General features: G+C 44.3%; 1 protein-coding gene across 1 annotated transcript in view; it reads right to left on the reverse strand.

Moving 5' to 3' along the window:
* The window catches only part of GATB (glutamyl-tRNA amidotransferase subunit B), a 189,252-nt gene that overhangs the window by 22,451 nt on the left and 147,126 nt on the right, over nt 1-19,675 (reverse strand). Inside the window, exon 11 of the mRNA XM_077477034.1 lies at nt 11,243-11,321. Within this exon, the coding sequence (XP_077333160.1) occupies nt 11,243-11,321 (79 nt within the window). The remainder of the gene's footprint in view (nt 1-11,242; nt 11,322-19,675) is intronic.

The following is a 19,675-nucleotide window of genomic DNA, read 5'->3' on the forward strand; positions in this document are numbered from 1 at the left end:
TATTGGTTTCATATGTAATTTAGAAGTATGCCAGATATAGTGGCACGTAATTACCCTAGGAGCTACATATTTGAGGCTGTCTAATTTGAGGTACAGGGTAAATGGAACGTTTTTCTAACCGTTTTTCTAACCGGAAGTGACGCACTGTTCTTTTGTGTCACTTCCGGTAGCTATATACAGCAGACATCGAGGCTTGGTACACAAGCCTTGATGGGACCTGGATGACCCGGAAGTGACGCGACAAATATTTTCCGTGTCACTTCCGTGTTTGTGCCTACAATTAAGGAGCCACGGGTATACAGAGAGCCCCTTAGAGCTGTTCATTCTCGGTCTAGTTTATGCCAAGTGGCGCCCTGATAGGTTATACCACTAGTTTAATGACACATCCTCTATAGATTCCAGGTGAAACGCAAGGTTGTGCTATGAAAGGGAGGCGTGGAACGCACGCCTATCGGCCATTTTGGCCGCAAACTGGAAATGATGTGTGGTGACACAGGGGGATGGAATCTGGCTCATTTGCACTTGGTACCTTATATAAGCAAGTTTGGCAGCAGTGGTAGTACACCCCAGATGATGTCAATGAGGAAGCAACGCGTCAGTAGGACTCCACTACTGCCTATTTTTTATTGATAAGCGCTTTAGTAACTGCATAAATATAAGTTTGTTACTTTTTTTAAATAAATACTATTTTAAACGGAATTACGCTATATGGCCCTATCCTTCTGCCCTATATGTATTTCGGTTGGTGTTGGAGATTTCTTTTAAGTGGAGAAAATCTGTTCATGTCCATATGTAGGAGGAAGGCATCTTCTATATTGATTTTGACCATCCTGTGACCTGGAAAGTTCGCTCCCTATAACCAGAGTATTGAGCACATATGACCCTTAGAATATATTTTCGCTGGGTCAACACCATTCGGTAAGCCTACATCTATTAAGGTGGTGGTATCGTCACAGGGGTGGCTGCTTGGTTGAGCTATAATTGGACGGTTCATCTGATACTTCACCTCTTCCCCACAACCCTGGGTGGTGGTTGTAGGGGTCTGCAGACAGGTGGCTAACCGTAATCGGGAAGTCCCCTTTAACAAGGAGACCCCCAGATCCTGGTCCCTTCTATGTGAATGAGTATGGGGTATTAACCCCTACACATTGACCAAAAAAAGTGTACAATAGAAATAAACAAAAACACATTTTTTGACAATTACAAAAAAAAAAATTCCCTTAATGTAAATTCACCAATCACGCTACCTGCCGCAATACTGGACCCAAAAAAAAAAAGTTCTGTCCACAACGAAGGCTAACCACTGACTGCCTACTACTCCGTCTGACAGTTCATTGCTAGGTGGCGGGCCACCTAGCAATGTCCCCGCCAATACCGCCCTCCTTCGACGTCAGTGGTCCAGCATGCCCCCTGGACTGCTTCTAAACTCCACGCTCAGGGTGCTGCTATGTAGTGCTCAGGGTGGCCTGGGAGGTCATTACAGCAAAAGTGAACAAGAAAGTAAAAAAAAAACAATAAAAGACCACACTAAACTTTTTTGCCCTCCTGTTTTTCCAGAGATTTGGGGGGGGGGGGGGGGGCAGCAAAGATAAGACAAAAGGGTATCAACACTGCTTTTGCCAGGGCATTCATAATTCCATACCGCAGGACTCCCCAAAGGGGGCTCTGCCACAAAGACCTTCGGAGGTTCGAATCTCCAGGTGGGGGTCACTGCACGGTGTGCAAGGCATTATAGAATTGCACGGCGTCCCATTTTGTGGTGCCCAGTGACAGCCGGCAACATTACAGATCATCCCTGCATGTCTAGAGTAAGGCCCAGGTACCATTCCTCTGAATACAGAAAAGCTGTAGGAAATGTATACAAAAAGCCAGTCTCCTAATCCCAAATGGAAAGGGTGAGAAGCTAGCTATGTTTATGCAGAGAGCATGCAGATATGACCATCACCTATAAGACACTAGCAAAAAAAACAAAAAACAAAGCCTTGGCTAACAGGGAGGGGTTATGCCTGGGAGGGGATTTCCATTTTAACTTTTGTTGTTTTATTTAATCCTATTATACTGGAGATGAAGATACCTTGCGTCCTGGGATGTATCACAAAGAAAATGTTTGAGCTTTACAAACATTTTATTTGAATATGTAAAAAAATAGGCAGTTGCATGAGTTATTTCAAACACTTTTAGAGAATAGGTAGAATATAAGAGATTCAAGGTCATGCAAAATAACTTGCTGCCATAACAACGCATGGATTTTTTGTGCACTGCCTACATGAATAAGGACACATACAGTGGTGTGAAAAAGTGTTTGCCCCCTTCCTCATTTCCTGTTCCTTTGCATGTTTGTCACACTTAAGTGTTTCGGAACATCAAACCAATTTAAACAATAGTCAAGGACAACACAAGTAAACACAAAATGCAATTTGTAAATGAAGGTGTTTATTATTAAAGGTAAAAAAAAAATCCAAACCATCATGGCCCTGTGTGAAAAAGTGATTGCCCCCCTTGTTAAAACATACTATAACTGTGGTTGTCCACACCTGAGTTCAATTTCTCTAGCCACACCCAGGCCTGATTATTGCCACACCTGTTCACAATCAAGGCATCACTTAAATAGGAGCTGCTTGACACAGTAAGGTCCACCAGAAGATCCTTAAAAGCTACACATCATGCCGAGACCCAAAGAAATTCAGGAACAATTGAGAAAGAAAGTAATTGAGATCTATCAGTCTGGAAAGGGTTATAAAGCCATTTCCAAAGCTTTGGGAATCCAGCGAACCACAGTGAGAGCCATTATCCACAAATGGCGAAGACATGGAACAGTGGTGAACCTTCCCAGGAGTGGCCGGCCGCCCAAAATTACCCCAAGAGCGCAGCGACGACTCATCCAAGAGGTCACAAAAGACCCCACAACAACGTCCAAGGAACTGCAGGCCTCACTTGCCTCAGTTAAGGTCAGCGTTCATGCCTCCACCATCAGGAAAAGACTGGGCAAAAATGGCCTGCATGGCAGAGTTCCAAGGAGAAAACCACTGCTGAGCAAAAAGAACATCAAAGCTCGTCTCAATTTTTCCACAACACATCTTGATGATCCCCAAGACTTTTGGGACAACATTCTGTGGACCGATGAGACAAAAGTGGAACTCTTTGGAAGGTGTGTGTCCAAGTATATCTGGCGTAGAAGGAACACTGCATTTCATAAAAAGAACATTATACCAACAGTAAAATATGGTGGTGGTAGTGTGATGGTCTGGGGCTGTTTTGCTGCTTCAGGACCTGGAAGACTTGCCGTGATAAAAGGAACTATGAATTCTGCTGTCTACCAAGAGATCCTGAAGGAGAATGTCCGACCATCTGTTCGTGTACTCAAGCTGAAACGAACTTGGGTTCTGCAGCAGGACAATGATCCTAAACACGCCAGCAAGTCCACCACCGAATGGCTGAAGAAAAACAAAATGAAGACTTTGGAGTGGCCTAGCCAAAGTCCTGACCTGAATCCTATTGAGATGTTGTGGTATGACCTTAAAAAAGCCGTTCATGCTCGAAAACCCTCTAATGTAACTGAATTAGGACAATTCTGCAAAGATGAGTGGGCCAAAATTCCTCCAGGACGCTGTAAAAGCCTCATTGCACGTTATCGCAAACGCTTGGTTGCAGTTGTTGCTGCTAAGGGTGGCCCAACCAGTTATTAGGTTTAGGGGGCAATCACTTTTTCACACAGGGCCATGATGGTTTGGATTTTTTTTCACCTTTAATAATAAACACCTTCATTTACAAATTGCATTTTGTGTTTACTTGTGTTGTCCTTGACTATTGTTTAAATTGGTTTGATGTTCCGAAACACTTAAGTGTGACAAACATGCAAAGGAACAGGAAATGAGGAAGGGGCAAACACTTTTTCACACCACTGTACATGACCAAAAAAATGTATTTCTGACAATGAGGTAAGTGATGTATAAAATATAAAAAATTTGTCCGGTATGCGTAATTAAAATCGCCGTAACCCTGTTTAAATGGTTGATGAAACAGAACAGCATGAGATACTGGGACTTGACAGTTGCCAAGGACAATTCTATGTAATAAAGACATATTAGTAAAACAGACTGTATAACTGTAAGGCCTCATACACTTGGATGTTTTTTAAGCAGTGTTTTTGAGCATTTTTTGCAGCTTAAAAACTCCATGTTATTCAATGGCCTCATACAAACTGTAACAGGCATTGGCGTTTTAAAGCTCCAAATAAAACCCAGGACCAGCGTGTTCTGAGGCTCTAGCGCTAGAGCTCTAAAAACGCCATACGACAGTAAAAGGTGTTAAACGTGGTTTAACAAGGCTTAACGCTGTATACACAGCGTTAAGCCTTGTCTGGTGTTTCTGCTGCTGGCGTTCCCTATGGGAGCCCATTGATTTGAATAGAAGTCGCACCAGAAGTCAGATCAAGATGATCTGACTTGCAGTGCAACGTGTTTTCTGAGAGTCTTGAAGGGGAACCAGCGAAAATGTAAAAAAGAAACTTGCGTGAGTCCCCCCCCCACCCCCAAGATGATATCAGATCCTTCGGACAAAAAAAATGGCGTGGGGCTCCCCCACAAGATCCATACCAAACCAGGCCACATGCCCTCAACATGCACCTTGTCCCCATGTTGATGAGGACAAGGGCCGTTACCGATTTGTGACACTTATTTTTGTAGGTGAGGGGTAAGATGTACCCCATACTCATTTGTCTAGGGTGGTGCGCCAGGATCTGGGGGCCCCCTTGTTAAAGTGGGCTTCCAGATTCTGATAAGCCCCCCGCCCGCAGCCCCCCGACAACCACCGGGCAAGGGTTGTTGAGAAGAGGCCCTTGTCCTCAACAACATGGGGACAAGGTGCTTTGGGGTCGGGGCTGCAGAGCTTGCCCCCCCTTTTCTGACCTGCCTGGCTGCATGCTCAGATATGGGTCTGGTATGGATCTTGTGGGGGACCCCCACTCCATTTTTTTGGCGTGGGGGTTCCCCTTATGATCCATACGAGACCGAAAGGTCTGGTATCGTCTTGGGGGGGAAACTCACGCAATTTTTTTTTACATTTTGTTGGGGTTCCCCTTCAATATTCATAGCACACAAGTCACACTGCAAGTCGGATCATCTGGATCCGACTTCTATTCAAATCAATGGGCTTCCATAGGAAGCCACTGATTTTGAATAGAGGCAGAGAAACGCTAAACGCACATTGACGCCATTGAAAAACGTGGATGAAATTGCGTTTTTAGCGCGTTTTTTTTCCTTCCTGGCATCGGTAGTAGCTTTACAGCTCGTTTTTTAAAACGTCCATGTGTACGAAGCCTAAATTTTACTGGAGTTCCAGTTTTAACAAACATACTAAATGAAGGCCAAATACAGATATCTGACTATGTTTATAACATGAGTCACTTGTCATGTCAAGGACATATTTAGAGATCTTTCCAGCAAAGATGCCAATTGCCTGTTGTCATTCCCTTATTGTGCAGTAGGTTGATAAAACTGGTGCAGGGAACCTTTAGTCAGTGAGTAGGAGCAAGAAAAGCGTGGGTAGTATAGAAGAAGTTGTGGCATTTCTTACAGCATTTTTATGGCAGAGATTAATGGAGCTGTACTGTATTATGTTTGGCACATCATAATTCCATGTTATCATCAAGGCTTTAAGCAGTTTATATCATTTGATACACTTTGATATAAGAATAGATGTTCTATTGCTAACCATTAATATACAATCCAACACAAGGTCACTCTTCAGTCTTTTTCATGCCAGGGGTACAAATGTGTGAAAATTGGTTTACTACTTCTTAATTCATGAACTGGAGTCACTTGAAGTTCACCATCTATTCCCACAAAAACAAAAAATGTGTGAGGTTGGTGCTCAACAGGAGACGTATGAAAGCCATGCAGTTCAATTTAATTTAGTGTATCTTAGCTAAGGATTCCAATGGCCATTATTTTTACAGCATTTACATATGTCTTTTCTTCACTAAAATAGCTATTGTATACGTTAGAACACCACCAAGGGTATAACATCGGTCATGGCACGCAAAGGCATGGAAGACCAGCAGCATAAAAGAGAACATCTCCTATAAGCTCAACCTTCACAGTTTTTACCCTTTGTTCCACTTGCAGGACCCTTCTAACCCATCTGTACTGAATTGTAACTGTACTGTCTCTCTTTATAATGTAAAGCACTGTAAAAACTGTTGGCACTATATAAATCCTGAATTATAACAACAACATGTCTATGTAAATTTCCACTTTTGCTGTCAAATTCTACAAAACGCCACTATATGTTTGTTATGTGTTTCGATTCACACCTAAAAAAAAAAAAAATAATAATAAAAAAAAGTTTCTTACCTTTTAGGCTGCTTTCACACTGGGGCAGGCAGGGGTTTTAGCGGCACTTTGTCGTTTTAGCGGCACTATTTGGCTGCTAGTGGGGAGCTTTTAACATCCACTAGCGGCCAAATAAAGGGTTAAATGCACCCGTGTAGTGCCGCTGCCCAAAACGCTTTGCACGCGCTTCGGCAGCTGTGCCCATTCATCTCAATGGGCAGGAGTGACGTATACACTGCTTCTCCATCGTGTCAAAGATGCTGCTTGCAGGACTTTTTTTTAACGTCCTGCCAGTGCAGTGTTTCAGTGTGAAAGCACTCGGGCTTTCACACTGGGACTGCAGGGAAGGTGTTTTTCATGTGCTTTACAGTCGCTATTTTTAGCCCAAAAGCACCTGAAAACGCCTCAGTGTGAAAGGGGTCTTAGATGTTTCTGAAAAAAAGATGTATAGGCTGAATGAAAGCATTTCTTGGCTAGGGCAGTGTTCTGCCTCAATAGCTGGGCTGGGAAGTGGCTGAGTCCAGTTTCATTAACATAGAATGAAGAAGACCAGCTTTTAAAACTTTAACTTTTTGTTAAAAGAGAAGTTTGGGAATCAAACTTGCCTAGATGGCTGCAGCACTGATGACAGCTGCCTCTACCTCCAGAACTGAGCAATCAATGACCGCTGATTGCTTGGTTTTCAGGCTTCAGTGAGCAGAGAGCCAGTGACTGACAGTTACTGGCTCTCTCCTCTGCCCCTCAAGTTAAAATTACCGTATTTATTGGAATATAACACACACTTTTTTCCCCTGAAAATAGGGGGAAAATTGCGGGTGTGTGTTATACTCCAACAGCATACCTCAGAAATGAAGGAGGGGGACGAGCGCTGCCGGAAATCACCAAGCTGTCATCCCCTCTCTACTGGGCTCTCTAACACACAGACCCAGATCTGTCACCGGCATTGGACCAGTGTTCTATCACATGAGCTGGTCCAATGCCGATAGCGGAGGCAGGACTATGTATGTGATTGCTGACTGAGAGCGGGAAAACCAATGACGGCTCGTGATTTCATCCCAGATATGGTTAGTTGCATTGAGGGGGCAGATGGGCACAGAACAGGCTGCAGGTGGGCACAGAACAGGCTGCAGGTGGGCACAGAACAGGCTGCAGGTGGGCACACAACAGGCTGCAGGTGGGCACACAACAGGCTGCAGGTGGGCACACAACAGGCTGCAGGTGGGCACACAACAGGCTGCAGGTGGGCATACAACAGGCTGCAGGTGGGCACACAACAGCCTACAGGTGGGCACACAACAGGCTACAGGTGGGCACACAACAGGCTACAGGTGGGCACACAACAGGCTGAAGATGGGGACACACAAAAGTTTTTTTTTTTTCCTGAAATTTCCTTCTTAAATTGGAGTAAATACGGTATATTCTGAAAGATTATCATAGCAAAACTGCAAAGGAGCCTCAAAAAAACATTTTATTGTTAAACATTTCTAAATAAAATAAAAAACTAAATAGACGGGTTTAAACAAAAAAAAAGGTTTACAGGAATTTGTAGAGCAAAATAGCAAATTGTGATTTTTCTAAGACACAGCCAAGCTGAGAAGATCCAATTTAATGTGTCACATCCCACTGGCAGACACAATGAGTAGAGATTTTCATAAAACAGATTATAATCTGCAATCACAGTTTTATTTGCTGGTTATTTCTCAGCTACTTAAATGCACAAAGAATCTGAACGTCGCCAGCGGTAAATTAACATCTTACTTCAGAAACAGAAAATCTGCAGCAATGTCTAATTTACTTTACAAGGTAAAATTTAGGAGTGTGGCATCAGTGTTAGTTATTGGGGTACCAAATATTTATGTAGTGGCCGAGATATTGGCATGTACAGCAGAATATATTTAGGAACTGGATTAAATAAAATGCCTAGTTTAAAAGCAACATAAAAAGGTACACATTACAGTAAATCAAACCCTGTCTGGATGTACCTAACTGTACACAAGATTAGAAAAAAATGCATCAACACAGCTTTATAGCACCAGTTAAATAAGTATATCAATGTGCTGGAAAATGTTTGTTATTTAAGAGTCAGAGGTCAATATACTGTAGTGCAGATTTTCAGTATTACACATAGGAAGTATGGCAGCAGTCCATTGAACAGAGGATTAAAGGCGAGTCTGTTTATGAGTTTTTTTTTATTTTTCTTGTACAGTAGCTGGAGGTGGTGGATTCCAGAGCAGCGTGTAAAGATATATATCTGTATTTGCACATACATATTTGCCAGGCTTATACTGTTTTGTTTTTACAGCACAAAACTAATAAAACTGACAGATGCATTAGCAAAATCATTATGGTAAACTATACAGTGTGTATGACTTTACCTGACTAACAACAAAGCAGCAAAAACTACAGAAAAAGTCTCAACAGAACATAGCAGCAGAAGCACCTTGTAGTTGAAGCAGGGATCAGCAAATGTTTCTACAGCTACCTGTCAGAGAACTGTTTTAAAAACATGAGCAGAATAACTGGTGGTGATCCTGCAACCCTTGAGAAGGACCAATAGTAAATGTAAAGAACCCAACAACTCCAACATGTCTGGGAAAATGGGCTCATGTTCCCTGAGGACAGAAGCCCTGTGAAGAAAGGCAAAATAACCACCAAGTTGGATGGAAGAGGGATAAATTGCATATTAAGGGGAAGCCCGAACCAAAATGAGAAAAAAAAATTGCGTGGGGTTTCCCCAAATTCCACACCAAGCCCTTCAGGATATTAAGGGGAACCCTGCACCAATTTAAAAAAAAATGGCGTAGGGGCCCCCCTCAAAATCCATATCAGACTCTTCGGGTCTGGTATGCATTTTAAGAGGAACCCCCGTGCCAAAATTTAAAAAAATGGCGTCGGAGTCCCCCCAAAAATCCATATGAGACCCTTATCCGAGCACACAACCTGGAAGGCCGGAGGAAAGGGGGGGGGGGGGGCGAGAGAGTGCCCCCTCCTGAACTGTATCAGGCCATATGCCCTAAACATGGGGAGGGTGCTTTGGGGTAGCCCCGCAAAGCACCTTGTCCCCATGTTGATGGGGACAAGGACCTCAACCCTTAACTGGTGGTTATGGGGGTCTGCGGGTGGGGGGCTTATCGGAATCTGGAAGTCCCCTTTAACAAGCACCAAAGCACCCTCCCCATGTTGAGGGCATGTGGCCTGGTATGGTTCAGGAGGGGGCGCTCTCTTGTCCCCCCTCTTTTCCTGCGGCTAAGGGTCTGGTGTGGATTTTTGGGGGGCCTCCACGCCATTTTTTTAAAATTTTGGCACAGGGTTCCCCTTAAAATCCATACCAGATCTGAAGGGTCTGGTATGGATTTTGAGGGAGACCCCTACAACATTTAAAAAAAAAGATTTGACGCAGGGTTCCCCTTAATATCCATACAAGACCTGCCCTTGGTATGGAATTTGTGGGATCCCCACGCAATTTTTTTGGTTTTTCAAATTTTGGTTCAGGGTTGCCCTTAATATTCATACCAGACCCAAAGGGCCTGGTAATGGAGTGGAGGTTCCCATGCCGGTTTTTTCAATGACTTTTATCTGTATTGCCTAGACCTGACAATTCACTATAGCCGCTATTACTTTTAAATTACTTTTTTCCTTTAGAAATGTAATTTTGTGCAGGGACTGTTCCAAACATGGGAAAAATGTGCCACTTGACAGGCATGCTATAGACACTTTAAGCATTATTAAAATCGCTTCTCCTGAAAAAATGGGCGTGTTTAAAAAGAGTTTTTTCATTGACACATGTCCCCTGGGGCAGGACCCAGGTCCCCAAACACTTTTTATGACAATAACTTGCATATAAGCCTTTAAAATGAACACTTTTAAATTTTTCATGTTAATGTCCCATAGACTTTAACAGTGTTCCGGCGGCTTTAGAATTTGCCCCGAACACCGCATATTGTTCTGTGTTCGCTGGAACATCCGAACAACCAAAGTTCGGCCCCGAACTTATGCTTGGGCCAAACCGTTCGCCCATGCCTAGTGGTCAATAGCAATTCACAGATTTCTGTTTATGTTTTTGTTTAGAAGGATATGGATGGAGGGGGAAAGACATTTCCACAGAGGGTGATATTAAGAATCCCAAGGAAGCAATGACTGACTTCCATGATACTCTTTTCAATGTAAAATAAGAAAAAGAGCTTGTTTGTTACACAATTTTTTTTTTTATATATTCATAGCTAAAAAATTTTTTAGCAATATTGATTTTCATTGTTTATGGCACTATTTATGCATTTGTAAGGTTCAGCATCACACAGCACTGCACTTTTTTGTTTTTTTGTAAAAGAAAAAGGTTATGTTCTTACAGAGGATCTATAAGCGAGTAATGCCTTTGAGCGTGAAAGAAGGGCTCTGTACAAGGAGTGCAAAAGCACGGATGTTAAGAATAGGATATACAAGCCCTAACCAGAATCGGTCATAATCAAAGGTGAGGTGTTTTTTGAACTCAAATCAAAGAAATTGCAGCACAAAAAATGGGAACAATTTCTAGGATGGGATTCCATATCATCACACTTTATGAGAACTACCTCTAATGACAGATTACAGAGTATGGGGAAGCGATCATGAAAAAAGGGACACCCGCACTAAACGTTGAAATGTGCCTAACTAGAAAATATCAGGAAATTAGAGATGCTGGGAGATATCTGGGGGAAGTCTGTAGCATAACTCAAACAAGACTGTACCACGCTATACCACCAAAAATATAAAACCAATGTGCCAAGTAATATATAGTTACAACAAAAGTGCCTGCATCCAATTAGTACACAAATTAAACTTGTAAGCCAATACATATAATACTGAGAATGCTAAAAATAAAGACAATAATAAAAGTGCTTGAGGTAATAAACACAATTAAAGTCCTTATGTACCTGTTGGGCTGCTGATGAAGAAATTACTCTGTTCTCCAGCAGTGTCACAAGTTCTGCCAATGAAGCAGGAGTTATCATACTAGGAACAGGAAAACAGAAATGATACTTTACAAGCCTGTCAAAAAAATACTTTTGCATTACTAAATTCCAATGTAATTTCCAGCAAAATACAAGACTTATTCGTAAATATGCAAAGATAATGGTTTTTAGCTGTGTCTTCTTTGTGTTTCTGAACAAAAAAAATTAATAAAAAATGCTGCAAAAAGCATGGTGGCACGTGATAAAGGTTCAATTACACATTATTGTGCTTTTATGTGGCAAAAATGATACTGTACACAGTGCAAGTTCAACCAGCCACTCTTTTTCAAACAGTGTATACAGTATACAGGCTGATGGGGCACAATGTGAAAATGACATGCTACACTGATCAAGATGTACATTACACAAACCTTCCTAGCCAACAAAATCCAATTAAAATCTGTTCCTAAAGTTGAACATAACATGGCATGGCAGATACTTTATTCAGTTCCAGTGACTCTTTTCTGCTCTGTCCTCTACTACAAACACAAACTTCACTGAACTAAGTAACTGTTATTGATACAGTTACATATTAATAAACAGCAATATAGTAGTTATGTACTGTACATTTGCAAACATAATATATATGGTTACTAAACAGTACAAAATAGATACCACTGTGTGGGGAACTCATCATAAATCAAGACCCAACTAAACCTTTAGGCCATGACACTGGTTTATCTACTGAAACATTGAAAGTGATTGTAAAAATAGGATTTTTATAACAGCTTACCTGTAAAATCCTTTTCTTGGAGTACATCACGGGACACAGAACCATAGTATTAACCCATATGGGTATATGGTTCAGGTGATGGACACTGGCACATCCAAGACAGGGAGTTCACTTCCTATATAACCCCTCCTCCTACCAGGAGTACCTCAGTTTTTGTAGCAAAGCAAAATACACAAATTCCAAAAAAGGGGAGGGACCTCTGTGTCCCGTGATGTACTCCAAGATAAGGATTTTACAGGTAAGCTGTTATAAAAATCCTATTTTCTTTATCGTACATCACGGGACCCAGAGTATTAACTATATGGGACATCCCATGGCAATGCTATTTGAGGGGAGGGAGACACAACCCGCAAGGCGCGCCCAGACTTGAGGACTTGTACTGCTGCCTGCAGCACACTGCGCCCAAAGGCAATATCCTCATGCCTTTTTACATCCTTCTGATAAAACCTGGTGAATGTATGTACTGAAGACCAAGTTGCGGCCTTACAGATCTGAGCCATGGAGGCATGGTGATGCACTGTCCAAGAAGCACTAACTGCTCTGGTAGAGTGCGCTTTGACTTGAAAAGGTGGAACCTTACCTTTTAAACAATAAGCCTGAATTATAACTTGCCGAATAAACTTAGAAATTGTGGATTTCAATGCTACCTGTCCTTTCCTAGGACCTTCCTGCAGCACAAATAAGACATGAGTCTTCCGGATCTGAACAGTCGCCTCTAAATAGACCTTGACCACTCTCACCACATCAATACAATGTAGTGACTTCTCTTCCCTAGAACATGGTTTTGGAAAAAACGATGGTAGGACAATATCTTGGTTCAGGTGAAAACCTGAGACCACTTTAGGTAGAAAACTTGGACGCAACACGACCCTGTCCTCGTGAATAATCAAAGCAGCCAAATCCGAAACCCTCCTGGCTGAGGATATAGCAACCAAGAACACTAACTTCCTTGTCAGAAGGACTAAGAGTATGCTGTATTGGTTCAAGGGGCTGTTTTTGCAACACTGACAAAACTAAGTTCAAGTCCCAAGGGTTCAAAGGTGATCTAACTGGCGGATTAAGCCACATCACCCCTTGCATAAAGACCTGGACCAAAGAATGCGAAGCAAGCGGTCTTTGAAATAAGACCGATAAAGCCGAGACTTGGCCCTTAATAGTATTCAAGGCCAGCTTCATCTCTACCCCAAATTGTGGAAAGGCAAGAATTCTGCCTATGCTAAATTTCCGAGGGTGCCAAGCCTTGGATTCACACCAGGAAACATACGCCCTCCAGACTCTATAATATATGATTCTGGAATCTGGCTTCCTTACATTAATCAAGGTAGAGATAACTGTAAATGTACATAATATAACTGGGTACTAACATTTATAGGTGAAGTTGATCTGGGGAAAATCCGATTGCCTCTCGAGGGATCAGGAAGGAATTTTTTCCCCTGCTTTAGCAAATTGGATCATGCTCTGCTGGGGTTTTTCGCCTTCCTCTGGATCAACTGTGGGTATAGAATTGGGTATATGGGATTTTATGATTTTTTTTTTTTTTTTTTGTGGTTGAACTGAATGAACTTGTGTCTTTTTTTCAACCTAACTATGTAACTGACCCAGATAGCCCACATTTCTTCAGAATGTGTGTTTCAATAGCCAAGCCGTTAAACTTAGAGTTTGTAAGGTAGGATGGAATATCGGCCCAAGTGAGAGTAGATCTGGACTTACTGGAAGGGACCATAGATTCCCCCACCACCATCTTTATGATTTCTGCATACCTTCTGGGCCATGTTGGGGCTACAAAAATTACAGGCTTTCTTTCCAGCTTGATCCTGCAAAGAAGCTGTGGCAGCAACTGAATAGGGGGAAATGCATAAATCAGTAAGGACTGATCCCACGGGGTCACCAATGCATCTGTTCTGCATGCGGGTGAATCCCTTGTCCTGGACACAAAGTTGACCAACTTCATGTTCAACCTGGAGGCCAGAAGATCCACATCTGGAGTACCCCATCTTTGGCAAACAGCCAGAAAAATGTCAGGGTGAAGGGACCATTCCCCCGTGAACAGCTGCTGGCAACTCAAGTAGTCCACCTGCCAATTCTCTACTCCCGGAATCAAAACTGCTGAGAGGCATGGAACATTCCTTTCTGCCCAAGTTAGAATATGGTTCCCCTCCCTCTGCTCTGCAAGACTCTTGGTGCCCCCTTGGCGATTGATATAAGCCACAGCTGTGGCATTGTCAGATTGGATCCTGATAGGACAACCCCATAACCTGAATGTCCAGGCCTTCAAAGCCAGACGCGCTGCCCGAATCTCTAGGATGTTGATGGGCAACGTTCTTTCAATTCTTGTCTTTTCTAGTACTGCTCCCCAACCTGAAAGGATGGAATCTGTCGTTACTACTTTCCAGATAACTGGTCTGAAGGATTTTCTGTTCAGCAAATTCCAGGTTACCAACCACCAACTGAGGCTCTGGGACACCCTTGGGGACATCCGTTTAGTTCCAGACAGGATGCTGTTTTGCAACAGTCTCGAATGAAACTGGGCATAGGGAACCGCTTCGAAGAAAGCCACCATCTTTCCTAACAACCACATCAAAGGCGAATGGAGGGATCTCTTTTTGACCTGACCATTTGCACCAGCTCTCTTATGGTGTTGATCTTTGCCTGAGGCAAGAACACCTTTTTCTGGGCTGTGTCTATGATCAGACCCAAGTACTCCAGCCTTTTTAGTGGTTTTAAAGAAGACTTCTCTAGGCTGAGAATCCGACCTAGATATTCCAGGTATTTGTTTGCAATGCACACGCTTTGGTCCAAACGGGCCACCGACTGGTCTATTAGCAATAGATCATCCAGGTACGCCAAGACTGTTATGCCCTGCTCCCTTAGCCTGGCTACAGGTGGAGCAAGAACCTTTGTACATACCCAGGGTGCTGTAGCCAGCCTGAAGGGCAAGGATACAAACTGAAAATGATGCTGTTCTACCTCAAACCACGGAAGCTTTGGTGAGCGGGGAAAATAGGAACATGCAGATATGCATCCCTGATGTCGATAGACACCAGAAGTTCTCCTCCTTGTAGAATAGAAACCACCAACCTGATCGACTCCATGCGAACAGAGCGGACCTTCAGGAACTGATTCCGATTTTTCAGATCTAGAATGGGTCTGACATCTCCATTTGGTTTTGATACTGTGAAGAGAATTGAATAGAACCCCAAACCTTGCTTTTCTGTGGGGATCTGCATGATAACCCCCTGAGCCAGTAATTGGTCTAATGCCTGAAACAGAGATTGCCTTTTTCCTGGATCTTTGGGAACGTTTGACCTCAGAAAACGAGGTGGTGGAAACGCCAGAAACTCCAGTTTGTACCCTAGAGCTATCGGGGAGATGACCCATTTGTCCTGAATTTCCTCTTGCCAGACTTCTGAGAAGTCTTCCCCCCACCCTGGCGAGCAGGGGCGCCCCTTCATAATGAAGCTTTAGAATTCTGTTTTGCAGGTTTACGCCCCCAGGACTTCTTTTGTGCCTGGGCCTGACCCCGAGGCTTTCCTCTAGATTGACGGTAGAGGCCGTTGCGACTGCCTAGAGGCAGATGCCCCTGGCGCTGCAGAAAGAGCCCACTTAAATGAAGGGCGTTTATTGTTTCTTTCGACTGGTAAAAGAGTACTCTTCCCACTTGAAATCTTTTGGATGCATTTGTCCAAATCATCCCCAAATAGTCGATCCCCATGAAAAGGAAAACCAGTCAGGAGCCTTTTACATGGTGCTTTGGCTTACCAATTTTTCAACCATAAGATCCTACGCATGTGTACTAGCACAAGCGCAAGGCAAGACGCCTGGTGAATAGAATCTTTAATGGCGTCTATAGCAAAACATAATACTCTGGGCAGTTCGGACAAATCCCGGGCTTGTTGTACAGGAACCTCCTTAAAGTGGTTGTATACTCAAAAATTTAACTTTCTAGTAATATTTTCCTCCAATCATCCCCAATCGATTTGCAGTAATAATTTTTTTCCTGACGGCTTCCTTCCTGTACTATCGCTGTATTTGCGAGTAGTGACGTCAACGCGCATGCGCAGTAATAGCTCAGAAATCCGGCAGCCCGAGCCCCGGCCGGAAAGATTCTTGTTTATGTCAGGGCTGCGTCATTTCCTGTTGTAGACGTCAGCCCCGACATCCTGCGATCATTGCTCATCTTTTTTTTTCTAATAGAGGAAACGAAAATGAGGCTTGGATATTGTGCCCGTAATGCGCACGCGTGGGATTACAGAGCACATCTCGAACTGTGGGTGGAAATGATAATTGGAGAAAACAAGGAAGACCCACAACAGAGATGGCGCTGAGTTAGTGCTAGAAAAACGATATTGAAACAACGCAGAATATAAAGTAAGAAGAACATTTTAGATAAAACCGTCTAGATAAATAGATTTAAATTGTCTCGCTAATTAGAAATATGGTCTTTGTTTAAAACATATAGTAGGGTTTACTACCGCTTTAAGGGCCTTTCTAAACTGGTCCTTTAGGGATTGACAGATGCCTATTGCAGCGACTGCAGGCTGAGTAACTGCCCCTGCCAAAGAAAAAATAGGATTTTTGTATTCAAGGTAAAATCCTTTTCTCTGAAGTTCACTGACTGACACAGCTCCATTAATCTTGACCGTAGGGTTACTACTCCTTAGGACACAGAGATGGTAACACAATGTTTTCATTGATGTGAAACGCCGAAACCACCTTCAGCAGAAAAGAAGGTTGCGGACGCAACACCACCTTATCCTTATGGCTAACCAGATAGGGCGACTTGCAAGAGAAGGCCGCCAGTTCCGAAACCCTCCTGGCCGATGTAATGGCCACTAGGAAGAGCACTTTCTGCGAAAGAGTCAACAAGGGAATTTCCCTGATGTTGTCAAACGATGGTTTCTGAAGCGCCGATAGCACCAGGTTCAGATCCCACGGGGGGAAAAGGTGGAAGCACCGGAGGGACTACATGCCGGTCCCCTTGAATAAAATTGCTCACTAGAGAGTGAGATGCCAGAGGTCGTTGGAAAAAAACAGTCAAAGCTGATATCTGTCCCTTAATGGCGCTTAAAGCCAATTTCTGTTCTACAGCTCGCTGTAAGAAGAGCAGGATCCTGGAAACAGAATAGGTGTGTGGACGCCACCCCTTGTCCACACACATGGAGATGTAAGCCTTCCAGGTACAATGGTATATCTTCTGAGAAGAAGATTTTCGTGCCCACAAAATAATCACCAAGTCCTACAGGCCCTGGTTCCTTAGCACCTGGCTCTCAACAGCCATGCCGTTAAATCCAGAAGGTCTTCTCGCAACGGTAGTCGCCAGTGAGCATCCGCAACCATGCGTACTAGGACGGCGTACCAGGGACACCGAGACCAATCTGGGGCAATCAGTATCACCTCGGCCTCCACTCTGCAGAGCAGGCGTGGTAATAGTTTTAGTGGAGGAAAATCGTAGATCAGTCGCTACTGATCCCATGGAGCCACCAACGTGTCTGCCCAAGGATCTCGGCACCTTCCAATTGAGACGGGAGGCCAGGAGATCCACGTCTGGTGTGCCCCACCGCAGGCACAGTAGCCTGAACACCTCCGGATGCAACACCCATTCTCCTGGGTTCAGCATCTGGAGGCTTAGGTAGTCCACCTGTCAGTTTTCTACTCCCAGGATGTAAATTTCCGACAAGGCCGGTACATGTTGCTCTGCCCACTGAAGGATGTGAGCGACCTCTCGTGCTGCAGCAAAGCTTCTTGCTCCTCCTTGATGGCTGACATATGTCACTGCCGTGGCATTGTCTGACTGGATCCTGATCGGATGCCCTCGTAGTCTCATCGACCGTGTGGAGAGGCCTAGCCTGATCGCTCGGAGCTCGAGCATATTGATTGTCAACTTGGATTCCTTCCCCGACCAGAGGCACTGGGTCGACTATACTCCCAGTACTCCACACCAGCTGGTCAGGCTGGTGTCAGTTGCGATCACTGTCCATTGTAGAGGTAGGAATGACTTCCCAGACCAAAGTGCCGGGGACCTCAGCCACCGGAGCAGGGAGTCCCTTACTGACTGGCTCACCCGAATCTGCCAATCCAGGGATAACGGAGATTTGTACCATTTTGTCAATATCTCCTTCTGCAAGACTCTGGTGTGAAACTGAGTGCACGGTACCACCTCAAAGGAGGCCACCACGAGGCCCAGGACTCTCATGAAGAAGCTCAGCGACGACCACCTGCGGTTCATCAATAGTTTTACCGTGGCTCTGAGAGTCTGCAGTTTGTCTGAAGGGAGAAAAACTCTCACTTCCATGGAGTCCAGCAGTAAGCGCTAAGTCGGTAAGAGCACCGAATTTTTTAGATTCAACAGCCACCCAAATTCCTGCAGGGTTTGCATGGTGATCGCCACATCCTCCTTTAATTCTGAGGCGGAAGATGCTCCCAGTAGGAGATCATATAGGAAACCTACAACTGCGATCCTGCGTTGTCACAACAATGCCAAAATTGGAGCCAATACCTTGGTAAAGACTTGGGGTGCTGATGCCAAGCCAAAAGGGAGAGCCACAAACTGGTAGTGGGCTTCTCCAACTGCAAATCGCAGAAACCTCTGATGCCTGAGGCATATGGGTATGTGCAGGTACGCATCCTGGATGTCCAAAGATGCCAGTGAGTCCCCTTGATGGAGTGCAGTGACTACTGTGTGAACTGATTCCATTCTGAACCTCTGAACGCTTACAAAGCAATTGTAGGCTTTCAGGTCCAAGATTGGACGTACCCCTTCCTTTTTGGCGACTACAAACAGATTGGAGTAGAACCCCTGGAACCTTTCCGACTCCAGAACAGGCACTACCACCCCGCAGCTTAGCAGGTTGCTTAACGCCCCCAACAGGGCCTCCAGGCGAGCTGGGAGTAAGGGAATGCTGGAGGGGAAGATCTGTTTCGTGGCCAAGAGAGGAACTCTATCTTGTAGCCAGAGGAAATCAGTTCGCAGACCCATTGGTCGGACAGCCAAGAGGCCCACAGGGCTGCAAACTCCCGAAAGGTGACCCCCCACCCGAGAGACAAGCGTGGGCAAACCTTCATGCAGTAGCACTTTTGCTTGCAGGTGTGGTAGGTTTGTGGTTCCAGGGACGCTTTCATCCCTCAGAGGTCGCCCTGTCAGACTGGGAGCGTTTAACCGAAGTCCCGGACGGGCAAAAAAGCCTCTTTTAAGTGGAAAATGAGGGCCCTTGCGTGTGGCTTGGCTCCTTAGTCTTCCTGGCCTGTGGGAGCAAGGTACTCTTCCCACCTGTGACATTCTTAATAATGTCATCCAACGAGGCTCCAAGAGCCGCTCACCAAGGAAAGCTAGATCTGTCAAGGCTTTTTTAGATGCCTGGTCTGCAGACCAGCATTTTAGCCAAATCAGGCGCCACAGCACCACTGCTGACACTGAAGCCCTGGACAGCAAGGGAAGCGTATCTAGGGCCACGTCACAAACGTACTTAAGGCCGTGCACTAACTGGTCTGCTAGTTCCACGCAGATGGGAGTAGCCTGCTGCTTCTCCAATTCGTTGTGCAAAAGTTTTGCCCATTCAGTAAGTGTCTGCGACACAAGTGCTTTGGCCTGTTCTGGTCATTTTGCTGACCCCATAACCTAGATA

Source organism: Lithobates pipiens, unplaced genomic scaffold (genome assembly GCF_037356315.1).
Source record: "Lithobates pipiens isolate NorthernLeopardFrog02 unplaced genomic scaffold, aLitPip1_a1.2 Scaffold_13, whole genome shotgun sequence".
In the NCBI taxonomy this organism is placed as follows: domain Eukaryota; kingdom Metazoa; phylum Chordata; class Amphibia; order Anura; family Ranidae; genus Lithobates; species Lithobates pipiens.